Here is a 19,044-nt window from a genome sequence, read left to right on the forward strand (position 1 = left end):
CTTCATTTGGTTGTTGATTTTTTTTTTTAAATTACTGATGGAATTTTGCAACTAGTTAATGACCTATTCAAGATTTGAGTTTCTTCCTGGTTCAGTCTTGGGAGATTGTATGATTCTGGGAATTGACCCATTTTCTCTAGGTTTTCTAGTTTGTGTGTATAGGGGTTCATAGTAGTCTCTGATGATCTTTTGTATTTCTGTGGTATCAGTTGTGATGTCACCTTTGTCATATCTGTGCTTATTAAAATCATCTCTTCTTTTTCTTGCTTAATCTTGCCTAGTAGTCTCATCGATTTTGTTTGTGTTTTCAAATAACTTTTTATTTTGTTGATTCTTTGTATGATTTCTTTGGTCTCAATTTCATTTGAAGAATAAAGATCTGCTCTGATCTTTATTTCTTTTCTTTTGCCAGCTTGGGCTTGGTTTGTTCTTGTTTCTGTTTCCTTTAGGTGTGACATTATTAATTTGAGATCTGTCTTTGATACAAGCATTTAGTGCTGTAAACTTTCCTCTTAACACTGCTTTTGCTGTATCTGAGAGGTATTGATATGTTGTGTCTCTGTTTTCATTTGTTTCAAAATTTTTTAAAATTTCCGCCTTAATTTCATTGTTTACCCTAAAGTCATTCAATACCAAGTTGTTTAGTTTCTGTGTACTCGTATGGTTTTGAGAGTTCCTCCTGGTATTGATTTCTAATTTTATTCCACTATGGTCTGAGAAGATCCTTGATATGATTTTGACTTTTTAAAATTTTTTGAGACTTGCTTTGTGACCCAGTATATGGTCAACTTCAGAGAATGTTCCATGCACAGATAAGAAAAATGTATATCCAATGGTTGTCAGTTGGAATGTTCCATAGATGTCTATTAGGTCCATTTGGTCAAGAGTCCAATTTAATTCCAGAGTTTCTTTGTTAGTTTTCTTCCTCGATAATCTGTCTAGTGTTGCCAGTGGGGTGTTGAAGTCCCCCAGTATTACTGTATGGCTATTTGTCTTTTCTTCGGTCTAGTAGTATTTGTTTTATAAATTTGGATGCTCTGGTATTGAGTGTGTATTTGTTTAGGCTAGTTCAATCTTCTTGTTGAATTGAACTCTTTATCATTATATAATTCCCTTCTTTGTCTTTTTTTTTCTGTCGTTGGTTTAAAGTCCATTTTATTTGATAACAAGAATAACAACCCCTGCTCTTTCTTGTTTTCCATTTGCGTGGTTGATCTTTCCCCGCCCCTTTACTTTGAGTCTATGGGTCTCATTACACAGAAGATAGGTCTCTTGTAGATAGCATATGCTTGGATCTTGTCTTTTGAGTGGAACAATTAAGCTATTTTTGTTCAAAGTTAATATTGATAAGTGAGGTTTTGTACTTGTCATAATGTTGTTAGTTGCTTTGTAGTCCCAGTTGTATAACTGCCTTATAGGATCTTTGAACTTTGTACTTAACATGTGCCTTTGTGGTAGCAGGTATCAGCCTTTTGTTTCCATGTTTAGAACTCCTTTGAGCATTTCTTGTAGAGCTGGTCGGGTGGTGACAAATTTCTTTAGCATTTTTTGTCTGGGAAAGACTATTTTTTCCTTCAATTTTGAAGCTTAGTTTGGCAGGCTGTAAAATTCTTGGCTATCAGTTTTTTTGTTTCTGTTTTTGTCATTAAAAAGGGTAAAAACAGGCCCCAAATCTCTTTTTGTTTGTAAGGTTTCTTCTGAGAAGTCTGTTGTTAGTCTGATAATATTTACTTTGTAGATTATTTGATCCTTTTTGGGGTGGGGTGCACCAGTTACTCATCCTGAGCACGCAGAAGCTTTCTTATCACACCCCTGTCAGAGGGCTCACAACCATCAGTTCATGTAGACTTTGTCCATTAGACTCTGGCCAGAGTACACTTCCACCAAAATGGGCAGCTCTCACCAAAATGGGCTCAGGGCGGAACTTCTCCCTCTAGTACAGGGTAAACAACTTTGCAGCTTGTCCACCTTCTGTTGCCCGGATGCTTCTCTGTAGGGAGGGGGAATTGGGCCTTGCCCTTCCTGCAAGCCCAGTTGGCATGAGATCACTTTTTTTTTTTTTTTGAGACAGAGTTTTGCACTTGTTACCCAGGCTGGAGTGCAATGGTGCGATCTCAGCTCACTGCAACCTCCGCCTCCTGGATTCAAGCGATTCTCCTGCCTCAGCCTCCCGAGTAGCTGGGATTACAGGCATGCGCCACCACGCCTGGCTAATTTTGTGTTTTTAGTAGAGACGGGGTTTCACCATGTTGGTCAGGCTGGTTTCGAACTCCCAACCTCAGGTGATCCACCCACCTCGGCCTCCCAAAGTGCCTGGGATTATAGGCGTGAGCCACCGCACCTGGCCATGGGCTCACATTTTTTTTTTTTTTTTTGAGACGGAGTCTCGCTGGCGCCCAGGCTGGAGTGCAGTGGCACGATCTTGGCTCACTGCAGGCTCTAGCCCCTGGGGTTCACGCCATTCTCCTGCCTCAGCCTCCCGAGTAGCTGGGACTGCAGGCGCCCGCCACCTCGCCTGGCTAATTTTTTGTATTTTTAGTAGAGACGGGGTTTCACAGTGTTAGCCAGGATGGGCTCGAGCTCCTGACCTTGTTATCTGCCTCCCTTGGCCTCCCAAAGTGTTGGGATTATAGGCGTGAGCCACTGCACCCGGCCAGGCTCACTTATAGCTGGGATGGAGCCACCACAAAAAGCATGAGAAGTGCTTTCCCCAAGAACACATCTGCCAGCTCCCAGCAGGGAGAACCTCTCCTGTGTCCGCAACAGTGGATGAGGTGGGCGGGAAATGAGCCCCTCTTCATGTTCATTTCCAGTCGCTGGGGCTGCCCACTTCAGCGATTGTTGCTTGCTTGCATTACTTTTGTCTCAAGGTGGGGCTTTGGCAGGCTGCAGTCCCCCCTTCCCGTAGGGGCAGCCTAAATTAAGGGTTACATCTCCATGGGTCTCACACCTTCTCTGGGGACCCACTGGTCTCCTAAACTTGCTAATGTCACAGCAGTTGTGAATATGTTAGGGATCTGGTGGTGCAGCGGTGACTCAAGAGCAGAGATTTCCTGGGCAGGGAAGGGGTATCTACTGTCTCAGTTCAGGCCTGAAAGGAGGGCAGGCATGCCTGTATGAGCTGGCCACCCACATCATTGTCCCTGGGACGTTCTCAAACTGCCACTGTTAGTGTTGTCCTGGATCATGAGGGCAGAGGGACTCCCCATCAGTTGGATGGTGAACAGATGGTCAGAGGGGTGAGGGCAGCAGAGGAGTACTCCCACTTACCCTTTCCATGGGGTTTTGTGTTCCTCAGCACTCAATCCCTGCCAAACTCTTGTTGTTTTTCTTTCCTGCACTCTAGTTTCTTTCCATGGGTTCTTCATCAGATCCTGGCTGTCTTTTCTCAGTTTTCTGTTTGGATCATTAGTTACTTTGATCTTTCTGAGGAGAACTGGCATCTGAGGTCCCTCGTAAGTGATCATTTTTTTTTTTTTTTCGAGATGGAGTCTCACACTGTCGCCCAGGCTGGAGTGCAGTGGCACAATCTTGGCTCACTGCAAGGTCCGCCTCCTAGGTTTACGCCATTCTCCTGTCTCAGCCTCCTGAGTAGCTGGGACTTCAGGCGCCCACCACCATGCCCGGCTAATTTCTTGTATTTTTAGTAGAGACGGGGTTTCACCATGTTAGCCAGGATGGTCTCCATCTCCTGACCTCATGATCTGCCCGCCTCAGCCTTCCAAAGTGCTGGGATTACAGGCGTGAGCCACCCCTCCCGGCTGTAAGCGATCTTGAAGAAAATACTCTCCTTTTAAAAAAATTGATACATAATAGACATACATAGTTTGGGGTATATGTGATAATTTCATACATTCATATAATTTATAAAGATCAAATCGGTGAACTTGGGATATCCATCACCTTAGAACCATTCAAATTCTCTATTTTGAAATGTAGAGTAGATTGTTGTAAACTATAGTCACCCTGCTGATCTGTCTAACACTAGGTCTTATTTCTTCTATCAAACCATGTATTTGTACCCATTAATCAACTTCATTCTCCATCACCCACTCTCCCTGGCCTTTGGTAACCACCAGTTCACTCTCTATTTTCATGAAATCCACTTTTTTAGCTCCCACATATGAGTGAGAACATACAGGATCTGTCTTTCTGTGTACCTCTTTAGATTTTTTACATTGATGATGTTTATTGCCACAAATGTTGCATCCTTATTGCAATACTCATAAGATTTTGGCATTCCTTGCAATTTTCCATTTTGAACACACATCTTATATATCATTCTGGTATATTGTTAATCTCTTGCTCTTCTTAAGTCCTGCAGTAAATGCACTGAATACCAGGAAGTATGCCCTGACACTTGCCAACATCACCTTGAAAAGGAGGCTGTGGTAGCACCTGATGCTGGCAGAGAACCCCGTCACGTCTTGCCCAGGCAGTGTTTACTGTACTGCTGTCCTAGCCCACTGCTTTATTTGAACCGCGTGAGGCATAACCTTTCAGTGGTCACAACACTGGCCAGTGAGTTCTGTCAGGCAGGCAGGCAGGCAGGCAGGCTGGGATCAGCATGGTTGGTCCAGTATGTGAATTTTTAATATAGAAAAAAAAGCTTATTTATATATTATTAGACTTTGTACTGTGGAATACTGTGGCATATGTGTACTCTGGCATATGTGGCCACATACATTCAATGTAAGTCTCTGATTGTAGGCAAGAAAAAAGTTTGATAAACGTGTTTGTTGTTTTACTTAATATGGAGAAACTCTTTGAAGACATAGCATGCTTCTAGTTAAAGTATGAGAACATTTTTTTCATCATAATATTAGTGAAATCTGACCATTTGAGATGTGGAAGTTTGTTTACATATTCCTTGCCTTTTTCCAGAAAGAATTTAAGGTAGATGAAGTCAAGTTGAGAAGTAAGCTCTTTCCTCTGAAGTTGACGTTTTGAAATTGTGGCTCAGAGAAGTAGTGGGTAAATGTCAAAGCAGTCTGGTCTCCCTTTTCCTCTTTTAGGTACCCTACTCCTCTCTAACACACACACACACACACACACACACACACACACACACACACACAATGGCTCAGGTAACTTAATCTATATCATTCCATATATAATTGTGAAGGGATTATCATAAATGTTAGTTTTATTTTCTTCATTATCCCAGTCTCCCTTAGAGGAAGAACCAGTTACTTAATTGTTTCTATGTGTGTATTTGTATTTGTTTTTTCTAGTTCAAACAAATTTGGAGTATAATACATTATTTTGTTTATTTTCTTACAGAAAAAGCATGCTTTACGCTGTTATTGTCAAGCCATGCAAGTTTACAAAGGAAAAGGCTGGTCTCTTGCAGAGGATCACATTAATTTCACTATTGGGCGCCAGTCCTATACTCTTAGACAGCTGGATAATGCTGTGTCTGCTTTTAGGCATATTTTAATCAATGAAAGTAAACAATCTGCTGCTCAACAGGGGGCTTTCCTCAGAGAATATCTTTATGTTTACAAGGTGAATGCTTATTTTCATTCAGGAGTAGATATTAAAACTGTATTTTAGTGTGAAAAGCATTTATTTATTACTATATCTTAGGATAGTTTTATTAGAATATATGTAGTTATCAGTCATAAAAAAGCTGTGGCAGGCTAGGCTTCTTGGCTATAGATCTTGGTTACATCGCCCCTTCCACAGTTCTTGAAAAGAGAATTTTAATATTACAATGAACACTTGATTTGTGGCTGTTCTTAGAATCTTAAAAAAAAAAGATTCCACGGGTTTTCTGGATTCTTTATTCATCATGCTTTTATAGACTCACAACCGATTTTACAGTTGGTTTAAGTGGGTTCTCTTTACCATCCTTTGGAGATGGACATTCTATGTTCTTTTCCTTGTGAAAGATGAGGGGGTATGGATCTGTGGAAAGTAGACAGGCTATTATGGTGCAATGTAGAAAAATTAACAGGAAGAAGAACTGTTTCACTGAGGCAAGCAGATAAACATATAAAGCATTGTTTTATGGAAAAAATGGGAAGTTGTAAATTTTTTCCCAAGGCCTATGAATAGTGCATATTATATCTATCATGCAGAAAATAACTACCCTTAGGGTCTAGACTTTATTAATTTGAAATTATATGGGTTAGAATTTTGGCAGATAGGATGCTATAATGAGTCATAAGAAGTAAAATGCTTACTAAAATAAGTTTTGCGTATTTAACATCCAGGTAATTAGCTGAGTAACCTCAGTAAGATTCTTTTGAGACAGAATAAATATCTGAAGTGCTTCTGAGTTGTAAAATTTTATGACTGATATGTGAAATAAAACTAGTAATTATATATCTTAATATTCTTGCTTAACATATTGTTAATGCCTTGTGTATTAAGAAATGAGGAAACAAATAAAAATACCATTTTCACAAAAACTACTTCTTTTTTTCCCTTTTATATTTCTCTCAGAATGTAAGTCAGCTGTCACCAGATGGTCCTTTGCCACAGCTTCCTTTACCATATATTAACAGTTCAGCAACACGGGTTTTTTTTGGCCATGACAGACGACCAGCAGACGGTTAGTAAAGTTTTATTTAGCCTAATTACCTAATGACAATTAAAAAAAAAACTTCTTTTCCTTTCTCCATTTAAAAAACGATGTATAGTTGAATATTTGAAAATTAATAGCTCAGCCGGGCACGGTTGGCTCATGCCTATAATCCCAGCGCTTTGGGAGGCTGAGGCCGGCAGATCATGAGGTCAGGAGATCGAGACCATCCTGGCTAACATGGTGAAATCCCGTCTCTACTAAAAACACAAAAAATTAGCTGGGCATGGTGGCACACGCTTGTAATCCCAGCAACTCAAGAGGCTGAGGTAGGAGAATGGCGTGAACCCGGGAGGCGGAGGTTGCAGTGAGCTGAGATCACGACACTGCACTCCAGCCTGGGCGACAGAGTGAAACTTGGTCTCAAAAAAAGAAAAAAAAAGAGAAAATGAATAGCTCTCTATTACTTCTTTTGTCCTGCCACCTGAAGATAACTACTATTTTGGTGTTTTTCTTTCCAGCTTTAAAAACTAAAAACAATGAAAACAAAACAGTTGTAATTACAACAGCTTTTCTCACATAAAGAATGCTTTTGTCATTATATAATCTTCATAAACTTTTAATGTTAGTAAGATATTCTATTCAGTGCTTATAAAGTACCTTATTTTAACATCCACTTTATATAGATTGTTTCCATCTTTTGCTTATATAAAATTATATTGTGGCCGGGTGTGGTGGCTCACACCTGTAATCCCAGCACTTTGGGAGGCCAAGACGGGCAGATCATGAGGTCAAGAGATTGAGACCATCCTGGCCAACATGGTGAAACCCTGTCTCTACTAAAAATACAAAAAACTAGCTGGGCGTGGTGGCACGTGCCTGTAGTCCCAGCTACTGGGGAGGCTGAATCAGTAGAATCGCTTGACCCCAGGAGGCAGAGGTTGCAGTAGCCGAGATCTTGCCACTGCACTCCAGCAAGACTGTGTCTCAAAAAAAAGAAAAAAAAAAAAAAGTCATATTATGATGGACATCTTTGTAGATAAAATTTGTTTTTTAAATGTCTTATTATGGAAATTTTCAAATGTACATAGAAGCAGAGAACAGTTACCAATGTTCTGCTGTTCTTGTAAGACTTTATTTTTTAAAATGCAGGATTATTTCTTTAGGATTGAGCCCTAGGATGGCAATAATGGAACAAAAGTATAAATATATTAAGCTCTTCATTATCTTACATTAAATAACTCAGAAACAGAAAGTCAAATACTACATGCTCTCATTGATAACTGGGGTTGGAGCTAAATAATGTGTACACATAGACATTGAGACTTGGGAGGGTAGGGAGTGAAGGATGAGAAATTACTTATGGGTACAGTGTATACTATTTGGGTGATGGCTACACTAAAAGCCCAGACTTTGCCACCAGGAAAATATGTCTGTATAACAAAACATCACTTGTACCCCCTAAATCTGTACAAATATATTTTATATAAATGCATATATTTTAAAGCTCTTGATAGCTGTTAAACTTTGTCATTCTAAACATTCTTATATTTGAATTTAATCAATGTTTCTCCTTGAGATATGATTTAGTATTTTTTTTTTAAATTGTCATATTCATAGTAGCATTGTTTGTAATAGCAAAAGAGTGAAAGAAATGGAATTCCTAATAGAGGATTAATTGATATACTTTTGTATATTCACATAATGGATTCATGCTGCAGTACATGAGAATTCATGCTAATTCTACATTTCCCACAACTTGATGCTGAGTGAAGAGTCAATTACAGTATAAGTTTCAAACATAAAAACTAATTTTATGCATTTTAAAAATATACTTATGTGGTAAAATCATGGATGAAAATGATACACTTTAACTTTGGAATACCTCTAGGAAGAAGTGATGCCAGTGAGGGCGAAGGAAAGTAATAAGATTGGGGGTGGTGCAGAGAGGACATTGACTCTATCTGTGATGTTTGTTTTATAAAAAATATTTGGGATCACAGGCGAAAGTTGACATTTGTTAAATTTTAGTATACAAATATTTGTTATATTAGTCTCCATGCCTTTTCTGTATATTTGAAATGTTTTATATAAAAATTGCTTGCCGGGTGCGGTGGCTCACGCCTGTAATCCCAGCACTTGGGGAGGCTGAGGCGGGTGGATCACGAGGTCAGGAGATCGAGACCATTCTGGCTAACACTGTGAAACCCCCATCTCTACTAAAAATACAAAAAATTAGCTGGGCGTGGTGGCGGGTGCCTGTAGTCCCAGCTACTCGAGAGGCTGAGGCAGGAGAAAGGCATGAACCCGGGAGGCGGAGGTTGCAGTGAGCCGAGATCGCGCCACTGCACTCCAGCCTGGGCGGCAAGAGCAAGACTCTGTCTCAAAAAAAATAAAAATAAAAATAAAAATTGTTTGTGGGCACTAGGGAAAATACATTCTTTCAGAGTCAGGAGGAAAAGAACATCAGTATTATAAGCAAAATCCAGATAAGCTAGGATTAATGAGAGGATATTTTTCACTCAGAATTAGAAATAGGCAAGAGTGAATGTATATATGTATTTTTTTATTTCTGTACCTTATATCTATTTAAATACGTTTTATTTGAAGGCAAGTCTTCATAAACGTGTTGTTACAAATTTTTTTTAGGTGAAAAACAAGCAGCTACTCATGTAAGTCTTGATCAAGAATATGATTCTGAATCCTCTCAGCAGTGGAGAGAACTTGAGGAACAAGTTGTTTCTGTGGTTAACAAAGGAGTAATTCCATCCAATTTTCATCCCACACAATACTGTTTGAACAGTTACTCAGATAATTCAAGATTTCCACTTGCAGTTGTAGAAGGTGATATACTTGAATTTTTATTTCTTTTTTAATTTGTTTTACTTACAGCATGATGAAGATAATTTATTGTTTGGCACACATAATTGGTGCTGGGGATGCAAAAATAAATTAAGAACTCATAATTTACTGAGCTGCATTTATAAAACCAGACAAGGGGGACTCATCTACAACTATTTGCAATGTGATGTCGGAATATAGAAGAGGGAATGGCATTCTTTAGTACAGAGAAATTGGGGAAATCTTTTCAAGGAGGTAATGTAGTATTACAACTGAATCCTGAATACATGGACATTTATAAGGTGATAAAGGACAGTCTAGGCAGAAATGCAGAGCTATGAAAGTGAGATGCATTTAGAAAATCGAAGCTGAGAATGAGGTGTGATGTTTATTAAAGTTATTAATTTAGGCCTTTTTTTTAATAGAACCAATTACAGTGGAAGTGGCTTTTAGAAACCCTTTGAAAGTTCCACTTTTGTTGACTGATTTGTCATTGCTTTGGAAGTTTCATCCTAAAGATTTCAGTGGAAAGGATAATGAAGAAGTTAAACAACTAGTAAGTTATTAAAAGGTATTTGTAATTATGTTTCAGTTACAGCCTAACAAATGCTGTAGTGACATTTCAATGTACTCTGTTCAGTGAGCTATACTTCATTTTGGTTTATTTTTCCTTAGTTATAAAAATTATGATATGTACTTACTTTTGAAAATTGAAAATACAGAAAAACATAAGGAATAGAAGTGAAACCATCTGTCTTCATAATATTAACATTTTGCTGTGTATCTTTCCAGTCATTTTTTCTTTCTTTTTTTTTTTTTTTTTTTGAGACAGAGTCTCGCGCTGTTGCCCAGGCTGGAGTGCAGTGGTGCAATCTCTGCTCACTGCAACCTCTGCCTCCCAGGTTCAAGCGATTCTCCTGCCTCAGCCTCCTGAGTAGCTGGGATTACAGGCTTACCCACCACGCCCAGCTGATTTTTATATTTTTAGTAGAGACAGGGTTTCACCATGTTGTCCAAGCTGGTCTCGAACTCCTGACCTGACCTCGTGATCCTCCTGCCTCAGCCTCCCAAAGTGCTGGGATTACAGGCATGAGCTGCCACGCCTGGCCTTCCAGTTATTTTCATTTGTTTGTTTTTCCCACATATTTGGGATTCCTTCATACTGTGTATGTTGCTTTTTACATTCTATGTTGTTTTATAGGCATATTCTGATATCAAAGTGTCTTAGTATTTTATGTTTGCATAAAATTCCATCATATGGGTGATTCATAAGCTATTTTACCATCTTTGATAGTTTTTTTGGCAAGTTTCTGTTTGTTGACTATCACGGTAATACTGTGGTGCACTTTTTTATGCGTGGCTTTTTACCTTTAGATTATTTCTGTGGGGAAGATTCCAGGGCATGAAGTGAAGATTTTAGGGAAAAGTATTGTAGTGCCTTGCTGGTGTCACAAAAGTTCATACCAATGAGCTTCTTACTAAGCAGCATATGGGTTTGGGTGTCTCATCTTTATAACAGTAGCAGTATTACTTAAAAACTTTGTTGATTTGATATTTTTAAAATGCCATCTTTACTGTTTTATTTTCCATTTCATTGATTGCTGATGAAGTTGAAACTCTTTGTTTTTCCTCTTTTGTGAATTGCCTATTCAAAACTTCATTTATATTTTTTCTTTTCATTTCCATGTCTAGTAAGTCCTTTACATATCTAAGATGCTTAATTTTGAAGCAGAAATGATGTGGCCAAATAGTTTCTTTATTAATACCCACCTGACTGTAAATGAAATAACTTGGACAAATATATATATTTACTTAGTAATTTATTAGTTTATTCACCAGTATCTATTATATAACTTGCTTTTTTTATACTACCTTGCTAAATGCTTTAATAATGTGGCAAAAAAAAAAAAAGGATTTTGGAACTGGGAAATACCCCAGCATTTTGGTGCTCAAGTGTTTTGATTTTTTCAAGATTGCCTTATTTTAAGTCTTGCTCTAGCCTAGGCAACATAGTGAGACCCCCATCTCTACAAAAATTTAAAAATTAGCCAGATGTGGTGGTACACATCTGTAGTCCCAGCTACCTGGGAGGCTGAGGTGGGAGGATTGCTTGAGTCCGGGAACTTGAGGCTGCAGTGGGCCGAGGTCATGCCATTGTACTCCAGCCTGGGAGACAGAGCAAGATCTTGTCTCAAAAAAACCACAAAACAAGTAAAAAAACAATAAAATTAAATAAATAAATAAGTCCTGCTGGTTAAATTTGTTGAAGATATTTTGCATTATTTATATTCATTGTTAATAATTTGAATGACTGAGATTTCCCAGGCTGTATTCTGACTTGAATTTTAGCAACTTCTGCAATTTTTCTAATCTTTTGGGTGCCTGGAATACTCATTAGAAGAGTATGAGCAGTTAAACTTGGAAATGTTTTTTAAAAAGATTTATTAGCTTTTTAAGTATATTAGTCTGTTCAATATGGGAGACTTTAAAGGAGGTTTAAAGTTAAGTGAATATTTTCATTTGTATGATGAAGTATTTCTTAAAATAATATTTTTCTATAAATTTCAAACTGGATTTTTTCATAACTAAGAAATGAAGAAAATGGACTAAGATAGTGATGGACTAAGATACTGAACTGGAATGTCGGGAGTTTTTGTTTCTTGTGCTAAATAATGTCATGGTAAAAGTATAATAGTGTTTATGAGGATCAGGTTTATCTCCAGTATGAGCCAATTAGCTCTGCTTTGCTACATGACCAGAGAAATGTCATTGCTTTTGGGGAAACAGGCCTTTTTCCCCTCTCTCCCACTGCTCTTATTGTCCACCTGTCTTTCTTTATCATGCTTAGCCTACCATTACCTCTTCTATGTAATTGACCAATTTTGAAAAAGAGGCTGGTCAGAGCAAAAGAAGAAATTTGCTATTATTGTAAGATTAAATTAAATGACCCTTTGGCCATTGTTGACTATGAGCAGCTAGGTATTTTCTCTTAGGGTTTTATTATCTTGGTGGCGGCATCTTTGATATGCTCCCCTGTTTTGAAACAGAGTCTCGCTCCGTCACCCAGGCTGGAGTGCAGTGGCGCCATCTTGACTCACTGCAACCTCCACCTCCCGGATTCAAGCGGTTCTCTTGCCTCAGCCTCCTGAGTAGCTTGGATTACAGGCATGTGGATAGTGGCATCTTTGAATCGATTGCTTATCCTTCTCAGTTGAGTTGGACTGAACAAAATGAAAAAAATATATATTGAGTGCCTACTACAGCCTGGGTCTACTCTAGGTGTGGAAATAAAAACACTTCGTGTAGAGCTCAGCATGTGGTAAAAACGAAGTAAATGCAGACTTTAGTGTTATTGTTTCGAAGTATTGATATATGAGTGTCAATAATCTGATACTTTGTTCATTAGAATGTATAATTTATGAAATTTATTTTTTAGGTTACAAGTGAACCTGAAATGATTGGAACTGAAGTTATTTCAGAGTTCTTAATTAATGGCGAAGAATCAAAAGTGGTAATTATTTTATCATTTCTCTGCTTTATGCCTTTCTGAAAGTAAGATGAAAACAAATTTTTAAATAATCTTTATTCAGTTTATTTTATATTCTAGTTTTCTTAAGAACTAAAATTTGCAAGATTAGGAAATAGGAATTGCTCAGGAGGAAATTGGTGGTTTGCAGTGGTCTTTGATTTGTTAGTTTCCTGAGAAGCCTGTTGCTTTCTTCTTGATATGCTTTTTATGAAAAGTTATTATTGAGGGTTTAGGCCTATAATTATTAAATTTAGAGATTTTCTTTTGAAGAAGATACTTTTCATAAATTAATTGGCATTTTAAAAGTTTAGGTCATGAGTTTATGTTTTTGCAACATTATAGAATTAGGTATTGTGCTATTTAAGATATTATGAAAGCATAATAAGAGTGACTTAAATATCTCCACAGGCAAGACTAAAGCTCTTTCCCCATCACATAGGGGAGCTGCATATTCTGGGAGTTGTTTATAATCTTGGCACTATTCAGGGCTCTATGACAGTAGATGGCATTGGTGCTCTTCCCGGATGTCACACAGGTAAAGGCTATAGCATTGGTAAACAATTAGAAAACTTTCTTAAATCATTCCATAGAATAAAATGAACAAAAATGAGGTATTTTTAAATAGGTTTAATGTATCGTTAAGTAAAGACATTTAGCCAGATGTAAGAATGACAAATTTAGATTATTTTAACCTCTAACATCATCTCTAGCATCAAAAATCAACAACTTGATTCCCTTCTGATATATTTTCTTTTGTTAATTTTTAGACTATGTATTTTTTTCTGTTATTGATCCAAATTTAGTAAATTCTAACCAAATAAATTCTAACCATTGTCTGCTGCCAATATAAAAACCATCTTAATATGTTCTATTTTTTGAATATTTCCTTTTTATAAAACATGGAACAAATTAAAGACCTGTGTTTTCACATCGCTGGATATTAAATACCTTAAGTTCTGTCTTCTGTCTTGAAAGAAAGAGTAGGGCTTTAGTGTTAATCTGATATTCTTGGTGCACTATACAGTATGTTCTACACATTTTTGAAAAGTAAAACTACGCAATATGTGCATTTAATGTAGTTTTCTTTGTTTTTTAAACTCGGAACCCTTCAAGATTTAACATTACCATGTAATTACTGTATGTAGTTATTTGAGTTTAAGTTGAAAAGATGCTAGGAGAGGGAGTTTACTATGAGACTTCCTACTTCTGGCTCTTCATTTTAATAGATATATCTTATTTTACAACAAACTAAGTTGAATAGTCCTTGACAAACATGAATTTAGCATTTACAAAAGCTGATTATTAACATTGAGAAAGTGGGAACATGTGGAAAATTTGTTGGTTCTTTTAACTTTCAATTAAATACACTTGCCTGGGTATCTAGGATAATTCAGTACACCATTTAAGAAAAATAAATGAAATGAATCCATAGAAACTAAAAACATTTTACTGAAGAAAAAAATTTGCACTAAAATTGAGTAAGGTATTCTGCATTTTAGTACTGTATTTGTATTTTTTGGTTGACAAGTACCAGACAAAGTTTATTTATAATTTATATAATTTATAATTTAAATTATTTATAATTTAAAAATGCTGATTTATTGCATTTTTAAAGCAAGATAACTGGATATTGAGAGCTTTTTGAATCTCCTTTTCCCACCTGTATGTAACTAGGATCTTAATCTAGTACACAAATTTATGGTTGTCAGTAAAATATAGGTAGTTGTTTTATTTAAGGCACCAAATATATGCATTAAAATACTTTATATGTTATTGTATAATATTAATGGGAAGAGACTCTGAATTAACTGTTAAAATCCTATCTTCTAAGCAGAGTTTTCATGATTTAATGTAGCTCATTATTATGTAAAATGCTAATAAGGATTTGGGTCACATGAAGTGTGGGAATCAATACATTTTATATCTGGTTTGAGATTATTACAGTGACCTTCAGCACATTAAAGGCTTTAAGTAGTCCTGCAAGAAAGATAGTTGTATACTCTAGCTTTTTTCACACATACATGCACTACATGGAAGCTTTTGGGAAAAATTTCACATGAATATTAAGTTTAATTTTGAGAAAACTCTACTGTATCTAATTTTCTTTGTGCAGTCTCTTGAGAAGATTCAGTTATTTATATTCCAGAAATAATTCAAATTAATGTATATATTTGAATATGAGTAAAAGTAAAAAGTTGACCTTTTTATTGCTTTCCACTTCTTTTCTTTGTGAATCGATTCCCGTTCTCATGGCCTAAATTAAATTGTTGGACCTAAGATAGTTACTCTCTCAGGTTTTGTTAGTTAATAGACACATGGTTAAATACAGATTTCAGAGGGCTTCCTATTGAGTAATGTGTAGTCTTTTTTTGCAAAGTAAATCTAAAACGAAGTGAGAAATTAAGTAGCATATCTTAGTTGGTGTTAAACATGGAATGAAAATATACTAAATTCTTTGATTAATCATGTTAATCAAAATTGTCTGGAATTTTTCTAGAAATAATCTGAAGCTTACAATATTCACATATTCAAGTTAAATTGATGTCAGTTAACATACCAAATTATTTTAGGGCACTGATTGTTTTTTATTTCAGGAAAATATTCCTTGAGTCTGTCAGTCCGAGGGAAGCAGGATTTAGAAATTCAAGGTCCTCGACTTAACAACACAAAAGAAGAGAAAACATCTGTTAAATATGGCCCTGATCGACGTTTAGATCCCATAATCACAGAAGAAATGCCACTGTTGGAGGTATTTCATTTTTAAAATTTCATGGACTTAATTTATCTATATGAGCAAATATTCTGAGTAAATTAATTTTAGGCTCTGAGGTTTTTGATATTACATTGAACTATACTTTTAAATTATTATTAAGCTAGTGTTAAATATATTTAATTCACAATGTAAGGCAATCATGCAAATTGCCATTAAGTCATAGCCAGGCTATAAAATATAACCCTCACAATATTAATGGAAATTGGGAAAAATACTTCTAAAAAAACCACTCTGGATTTTAAAAACAAGTGACTCTTTTTCATAAGTTATAAAAAATAATTTGTGAACGAATGCTTATAAAAAAACTTAAGCAATATAGAAGTATCTGAATAAAAAGCAGTATTTCTTCACCTTCTTCTTACCTTCACGTTCTTCTTATCCCATCCTATCCTACTTTTATACCATACAAATTAAAAGTTGCAAAAGATAGAAACTGTTGCTAGGTAGTATAGCCAGAGAAAGAGAAATATATTATTTAGTTGAAGGACCTTGTTCTGTAATACTAAAGTATTACAGTATTTTGTAGAACATATATATTATATAATATATAATAGAACTATATTTTTATATTTTATAGAACATACTATAATAACATAATAAAGTATTATAATATGTTCTGTAATACTTTAGTATAATACTAAAGTATTATAGAACAAGAAGTGGCAGAAGCTCCAGGGAATTTAAGAGCAAATGTTTTTAAGCGTCTAGAAAGCATTGTTTTTGATATAACCCTAGTCCAGCAACTTTCAGTCTTTGAGCCACTTCAGATTTCAAGTTTCTGGAAGAAAGATGTGGTCCACTTTGGATCAGGCTTATACCTGAGGAGCAGGGCAAAGGTGGTAGGGTCATGTAATGTAAGGGTGAAGAAGGCCCTTCCTCCCACATCCTCAAGTTATTCTAGTAGGGGGTTTACAGGGATAGCAACCTACTTCCAAAAGTGCCAGTGATACCAAATTGCTGTTTATCTTTTCAGACCTTGCATTGTGCACTTATATATAGTTTTAATAATTATAGATGCAATCATACTACACGTTTTATCCTGTACTTACTTTTTGTCCTTAACAGCATAACTCAGTCTTCTTTTTAACCGTTACATATGGTATTCTTTTATTTGGATATACTGTAATAAATTTTTCATGCTCTTAATGGGTTTACTTCTAGTTTTTCATCAATACAGACAATTCTGCAGTAAATATCATGTATATATTTTGTCCATGTTCTAGATTTGACTAAACTTTAAAAATGGAATTACTGGGTGGAGAGATGTATAAATTTTAAATTTTGCAATACACTACAAAATAACCTTCAGCAAAGCTATAGTAAATTGCACTTTTCAGAGTGAGGGTGCCTGTTGCCTCACATCTGTGCCATTCTGGATAATACCAGTTTTTGTTTTTTAATGTTTGCAAATCAGATTGAAAAATGTTTTTATTTACATTTCTCTGATAACTGATAGGGTTGATCAGTGTTTTTTGTCTGTATGATTTTTTCCCCTCCATGTGTCTATATGATTGCCTGCTTATACTCTTTTTTTTTTTTGAGACCTAGTCTTGCTCTGTCACCCAGGCTGGAGTGCAGTGGCAGGATCTTGGCTCGCTGCAACCTCTGTCTCCCAGGTTCAAGCAGTTCTCCTGCCTCAGTCTCCTGAGTAGCTGGGACTACAGGTGCCAGCATACACCAGCTAATTTTTTGTATTTTTAGTAGAGACAGGGTTTCACTGTGTTAGCCAGGATGGTCTCAATCTCCTGATCTCGTGATCCGCCCACCTCGGCCTCCCAAAGTGCTGGGAACTCTTTTAATTGGATGTTATTTCCTTTCTTCTTACTGGATGATTTTTATGGTAGTAATCCTATACGTGTAGTGGTGATATAGGTAACATACTCATGAAAATAGTGATGGGTGGTGTGTGCTGAGAGGTGGGTATTGCTGAACTACCCGTATTCTGTCCATATTTAACCCTTGCTTAATTGTGATGCATGTAAAGAATTGTGTAGGGCAATAAAAAAAAACTTATGGACTGACCCAAGTGCCAGTTTCTGGTTGTCAAGAGATAAGGCTCAAGCTTTGTCGCTTAGTTCTAGTACCATTAATAGAATGTGGGCAACTCGCCGGGCGTGGTGGCTCACGCTTGTAATCCCAGCACTTTGGGAGGCCGAGGCGGGCGGATCATGAGGTCAGGAGATCGAGACCACGGTGAAACCCAGTCTCTACTAAAAATATAAAAAAAAATTAGCTGGGTGTGGTGGCGGGCGCCTGTAGTCCCAGCTACTCGGGGAGGCTGAGGCAGGAGAATGGCGAGAACCCGGGAGGCAGAGCTTGCCGTGAACCGAGATCGCGCCACTGCACTCCAGCCTGGGTGACAGAGCGAGACTCCGTCTCAAAAAAAAAAGAATGTGGGCAACTCATTATGCCATCTTTCTATTATATTAATATTCTGAAAGTATCATACCAGGTTCTCTTTTAGATGCAGCCTACTCTGATTGATAAGATTTACTTATTTCTTTCTGTGTCAGTACTATACTGTTGCTTTATCATTTTTTTTTAAATCTGGCAAGCCAAGTCTCTTTTATAATCTTTAGTTTTTTTCATTTTTCTTAATACTTGTGCCATTTTCGTCCAAGCTTTTCAAGTTCCCACAATAATAATTTTGATTAGAATTGCATTGATAAAGCCTAGGAGTTAAAAAGCTGATGATGAATTGAAATGAGTCAGGATTCAAATGTTATTTTAGGGCTATTCACCATTATTGTTTAAAAGTCTTGAACTAATGAACATTTTGTTTGGAATTACATATGTAAAAATTTGTTAGAGCTTACTTTCAGATGGGAAGATTCTGATCTATGTGGTCAAAATAAATCAGTGTAAGACACCAAAATATACTGTTTTTAATGATTCTGCTAGCTGCTAGCTTATGATTTTTTTTTCTTCTCTCCCCCCACCTCCCCCCTTTTTTTTTTCTGGAGACAGGATCGCTCTGTCACCCAGGCTGAAGTGCATAGTATGATCTCTGATCACTGCAGCCTTGGCTTCCTGGACTCAAGTGTTCTTCCTGAATAGCTGGGACTACAGGTGGATGCCACCACACCTGGCTAATTTTTTTTTTTTTTTTTTTTGAGACGGAGTCTCGCTCTGTCACCCAGGCTGGAGTGCGGTGGCGCGATCTCGGCTCACTGCGAGCTCCGCCTCCCGGGTTCACGCCATTCTCCTGCCTCAGCCTCTCCGAGTAGCTGGGACTACAGGCGCCCGCCACCACGCCCGGCTAATTTTTTGTATTTTTAGTAGAGACGGGGTTTCACCGTGGTCTCGATCTCCTGACCTCGTGATCCACCCGCCTCGGCCTCCCAAAGTGCTGGGATTACAAGCGTGAGCCAC

At 37.0% G+C, this 19,044-nt stretch overlaps 1 protein-coding gene across 2 annotated transcripts in view; it reads left to right on the forward strand.

Moving 5' to 3' along the window:
- Positions 1–19,044, forward strand: part of TRAPPC8 (trafficking protein particle complex 8) — a 112,539-nt gene that overhangs the window by 62,663 nt on the left and 30,832 nt on the right. For both annotated transcript variants that reach the window (XM_030810612.1, XM_030810613.1), the window contains exons 13-19: positions 5,284–5,508; positions 6,451–6,559; positions 9,179–9,373; positions 9,796–9,926; positions 12,807–12,881; positions 13,308–13,434; positions 15,494–15,648. In XM_030810612.1, coding sequence (XP_030666472.1) covers positions 5,284–5,508; positions 6,451–6,559; positions 9,179–9,373; positions 9,796–9,926; positions 12,807–12,881; positions 13,308–13,434; positions 15,494–15,648 — 1,017 coding nt within the window. The remainder of the gene's footprint in view (positions 1–5,283; positions 5,509–6,450; positions 6,560–9,178; positions 9,374–9,795; positions 9,927–12,806; positions 12,882–13,307; positions 13,435–15,493; positions 15,649–19,044) is intronic.

This window comes from Nomascus leucogenys, chromosome 4 (assembly GCF_006542625.1).
Source record: "Nomascus leucogenys isolate Asia chromosome 4, Asia_NLE_v1, whole genome shotgun sequence".
In the NCBI taxonomy this organism is placed as follows: Eukaryota; Metazoa; Chordata; class Mammalia; order Primates; family Hylobatidae; genus Nomascus; species Nomascus leucogenys.